General features: G+C 35.9%; 1 protein-coding gene across 1 annotated transcript; it reads right to left on the reverse strand.

The window, feature by feature from the left end:
* Nucleotides 1-1,037: 1,037 nt before the first annotated feature.
* Nucleotides 1,038-3,533, reverse strand: LOC111404892 (L-tryptophan--pyruvate aminotransferase 1-like). The gene is made up of 5 exons (XM_023033621.1): nt 3,379-3,533; nt 2,813-3,119; nt 2,133-2,413; nt 1,478-1,782; nt 1,038-1,280 (listed from the first exon to the last, which is right to left on the reverse strand). Exons 1-5 carry the CDS (start codon nt 3,501-3,503, stop codon nt 1,084-1,086), a joined length of 1,215 nt encoding a protein of 404 aa, XP_022889389.1. The 5' UTR covers nt 3,504-3,533; the 3' UTR covers nt 1,038-1,083.
* Nucleotides 3,534-5,122: the final 1,589 nt, after the last annotated feature.

Here is a 5,122-nt window from a genome sequence, read left to right on the forward strand (position 1 = left end):
TCACAAAATGTGGCAGATGAAGAGATTATTCCAGCATTTCCTTCCAGTTTCACATCATTATTGATGAACTATTGCACTGCAGCCAGCGAAGGTAGTTTTTCTCTATTCTATCATTTGATGTCATTTTCTAACTTCGAATTTTCTAGTTACTCACTTGGTTAATCAAATTATCTACCTGGAGCCACACCAGCAGCGGCTGAGGAAGTTGATCTTAAAACCCAAATAATGGTACTTAAACCTTGTTTTCATGCTACAGATTTTTGTCCTCTAAACCATCCCACCACTCAAACATGAGATTTAACATAATGAATCTGCTCTGCTTCCATTAATTTTGCAATTTAATTTTCTTGCAGCATTATCTAGAAGGTTCTTCTTTCAAAGGTATGTTTTAACATAACATACCGTTAATGATTGGTAGCATCTGTTTCTTGGGATATTTTTAAAACAAGGAGGAATCTTTCCTCAAGAAATTTTTTAGTTTCGACTTGTTAGAATTGCTGAATGCGCAAAAGATATTAATCAGAAAACCGCTGATAGATAGAACTTTCCCTTGCAAATATTTTTAATATGGTATTACATGAATCTGACATGCTAATTGGATTTCTGAATATTAGCAGATATAGTGGCTACGGTAGAGAATGTCATCAAGGAATTGGAAGATGATATAATCATTGTCTTTCTAACGTACCCGTAAGTTCACTTACTAAGCCTTTCAGTTGTTATATTACTGTTCAATGAAATTGGGTACTTTGTATCAGAGGGTTGCTTTTTTAAGTGACTGCTACACGGATTGCATCTTCCATGACTTTTCCGGTGCATATTCTCTCTTTGGATAAAAGGATTCAAATTAGTGACGCGTGGCTATAGGCTTACCCTTTGATTCAAGTACTCAAAACTCAAATTCATTGATTAAAATTTTGCTATTCAATATTATTAAACTAAACGAATATTGAAAGTTCTAGCACACAAAAAATTGTATCACTTCATCTAATTCTGCCTCGCCACAATGCCTAAATATATAAGTAATGGGTGCAAAACTCTATGTAGAACCAGCAATACTCTTTTGTGTGGGCATAAAAGCCCTTAATTTCCATTTGCAATCTCATGGATAGTTGAGAGCCTCCGCACAAAGAGATCAAACTCCTCATCCCGACTCACCATACTTATTCTCACGTACTTTGGATCACTCCCAAAGCGCTTTCCACTTCTTGTAAGAATCTTGTGCCCTCTAAATAGCTTCTCACAATCCACATCTTCTTTGCATTTCATCCATGCAAAAGCTGTTGAAAAATCACAAATCAAATGTCAATATATTTCAAACCTAACGTCATCTTGTTGGTTCAGCCACTTGTCAATACTCATAAACATATTCGAAAACCACTAATAGTGGAAGTCCCACATCATGTATTACAGTTATCAACACGGGGCTGAACTTTAATTGTCCAGATTTTGATAAATAGGTTACATAATTAATTACCGGGATGTGCCTTAGTGAAGTCTCCAGTAAAATTGCAATACTGAAGGGGAAACTTCGGTAGAGTAAACAGTCCATTGCACTTAACAATTTCCCTCAACTTCTTCCATCTTCCAGTCAAGAGGTGCTGGCTATAATAAAAAAAGTTATCCAATTCAGGTGGCCTAACTGTTTGGCTGCAGCTATCAGAAATCACTTCCAGGATCTTGGCTGCTCTTTGTTGTGCTTCTTTGGACACTCCAATTGTGTTAATCTCAATAAACTTCACCATTTTCCTTGCCACGTTTATGTCCTTTACCAGTGCCCATCTGAAACAAAAGCGCCAAGAATCAACAAATAGAAAAGACAAAAAAAGAAAAGAAAAGAAATTTGCCTGTAGCCACTCGGGGTGGTCACCTTTGGTTCAATCTGTTTCTTGCAAGAACATGATTCAAAATACTCAAGAGTTGGTAAAGTTGCTTTTAAGTAATTTTTTTGGACAAACATCTTTGATAGAAATGCATTTGCAAGTTACATATAGCGGTGAGCACCGCTTGGTTCGATCTTCTTCTTGCAAGAACATGATTGAATCGGTCGGAGTACATTGGCTAAGTCCCAAAAAATGCAAGTCAAAAGTAAGTTTTTTGCCTAATGTGTTTGAGGTTCTTTAGAAACTCACCCTATTCTTGATCCTGCATGTCCAGTGCATTTAGAAACTGTGAATAGCATAATATCATGATCTGCTGGACCAGTAATGGGAGTGTATTGTGGCCAGTAGTAAGCAAGGTCATGAACTAGCATCCCTTGAGCTCTATTCACAACAGGTTCTCTTATAACCCCATCAGGGTTATTTGGGGAAGTTACCATTTCTATGTAGGGCCCATCTTTATCAAAATTGTGAGCATCACCTGCCCATTTGTAGAGTCCAGACCTTACAAAATCTGTCACCTCTGAATATGACTGCAAAAAACATTACAATCGAATTAGTATGGACCAGAACTCGTTGGCAATTTTATTGTCGGTGAAGTTTACGGATACGTGTCAGTGACCACCGACCATGGTAATTTAATAGCACTTTTATGCTATTTTATTAGTCTTTCCGTATGTCAATGTTACCATGTTTGTCATGTCAGGAGATCTTAAATATTCAACCAACAAAAGCCTCGGCAAGAGACAAGGTTTGTCTTGCCACAGCAGAAACTTCATTTTATGTCTGATTAGTTGACTTTAATTTGATATTCGGAAATTTATATGTCAAAACTAATCATAAAGCAGTAACTTAAGTTTAATCTCCGTCAATTTATGCGAACTATACCGTATCTCTAACAGTTTTAAGGTTTTGGATGAGATAACACGTACCGAGTAGTAAGGAGTAGCCGATACAACATTGACAGGCTTTGGTTCATTTAAAGGATCAGAAAGGGCATATAATGCAGCCTGAATGAGCTGACTTGATCCAGTTCCAACAACAATATGATAACCCTCTACTGTTGCATTGCCTACCACATCGTGCAATTTCTTAATCTCTTCCTCGAGTTTTGGCTCCAAAAACCAGCACAAGTTTTTTGGGTTGGCGAAATAGCTTAGAGATTGATATCCTGTGAACATAACCGTGCACGCGTTTCCCAGCTTTCTCCAATAGGATTCAAACATTGTAGGATCACCACTGTTGAAAAAAAAAAATGCATCAGTCCCGTTAAAAGCATTCTGATTCATAAAGGGTGACCACATAAATCATTTTTCACCACTATGATCTGTTATATGGAGGATCCAAATTCGGAAGTTGCTTATCTTGTATAGTATAACCTTAATGACTAGCAAGAAATCCATTATATAACCAATAAACAAAACAGTGCCATATTAAACACATTGGAAAAATATCATCAAGAAGGTGACAAAAACACACACATTGGTGAAAAACTTACTGATCTAGATTGATAATGGCGTCGACTGGTAGGTTTGGCCTCAAGTTAGCGTCTGTGGCTTCAGGCACAACGCCAGAAGAAAGCTTCGAGCCTTTGGTTACAATGGCCTGATCTGACCCGCACATCTTTATGTCAATTCTTAGTCTTTTAGGGTTACAGAGAGAACACCTTCAGTGGTATATTTTCTGTCTGTGCTTTATTTATAGGAAAGCAGTGATTAAATATAGAAATCTGTAATTATTTTGATTTGATTTGCTTTCAATAAATGTGGTTGTAAGTTGTAACAGATTTTCATTTTTTCCAGATTATTAATTGTAAAAGTTCCCAAAAAGAGCGGGAGCGTCAATTACACTCGTATAATTAATAGGAATAAAGGATCTGACAAATTAAGGATAAATTTTATGTAAGAGATAAATCGTATCTTTACGTGAAAGATATTTTCAAAGTGATTAATGTTATTTAGTCCCACTGGATTGCAACGGTTGACCTTGTTTTCGGTTAGGGTCACGTGAACAATAGATATCGGACCCACTTGTGTACACGTGAGCTAGTTCCAACTCGCAAAGACAAATCAATGGTCAAGAAAACTCCAAAATGGAACGTGGGAGCAGCTCTCTGATACGAGACAATGGTGTTTGGATTCCGGCATAATATGTTAGGAATGATCTATAAGGAATTTTTAAATTGATCATGTGGACTTATATGTGTGAATTATTGTGTGTTAAATTGGAGGCTATCAAATTCGGTTAAACCCAGTTAAAGTGATCTAATAAGGCTTTGTTATTTTGGGTTTTAATATATCCAATTAAAGTGTGGGTATTTTATGTGTAGAGATCAAACCCAATTTCCTAATTCTATGATGGGCCGAATTAGATTAAAGGACATCACTATATAAATACGATTATGGTCTTCAAATCGCATGTGCATTGCTTATTTTGTTCTGCCTCCCATCACCAGAGAGAATTACGGGCTGCGTGTTGATTTGGAAGACTAAATCGTGAGATTCAACTATTGCACTAATCATGTCTGATTCAGGTACGCTTCCGCTATAGTTCTTGAATTTCTTAATAATCCAACATGAAAATCCAGTGATTTTATGATAGTAAATTCCCCTACAAGTGGTATCAGAGCTTTTTTATGTTGAATAATTGAGAATCAAAGTTTTAGAATTTGGTTCTTGCAATATTTTTCGAAATTTTCAGATTTGATAATTTTGGATCTAGTTTTTTGAATTTGAAAACTATTTGGTATGTAATTCTTGGTTATATTCCTGGATCTGGAATGAATTCTTTAAAATTTTTGGATTACGAATTTTTTTTATGGGTTACAGATTTTTTCAAGTTTAAAAAAAAAATTGGTTTTCTTGCTAGCGACAGCCCTCCCAACATGGAGGTCTTGGTGGTCAGCGCCACCAAGGGTAGAAAAAGAAGGAATAATTTTTTCCTTAGGGTTTCAGTTGAATTTGGATGATTTAGGGTAGGGGCTTGCTTAGTAAGTTAGATAACTTGAGGCTTCTGCTTACAATTAGGGTTAGGGTTATAAAATTAAGATTTTAGTCCCTAACATTTTAAAATACATTCATATGGGCCCTTAAGTTTTGGGTTTAATATTCAATCCCTAAAGTTTAGAAATTAATTAACTTTGGGCCATTAAAATTCTGAATTTTATAATTAAGCCCTCGAAGTTTAATAATAAATTCAAATTCTCCCCCCAAATTTTAATTTGTTCTAATTGGCCCCTAAAG

This window comes from Olea europaea, chromosome 11 (assembly GCF_002742605.1).
Source record: "Olea europaea var. sylvestris chromosome 11, O_europaea_v1, whole genome shotgun sequence".
Classification (NCBI taxonomy): Eukaryota; Viridiplantae; Streptophyta; class Magnoliopsida; order Lamiales; family Oleaceae; genus Olea; species Olea europaea.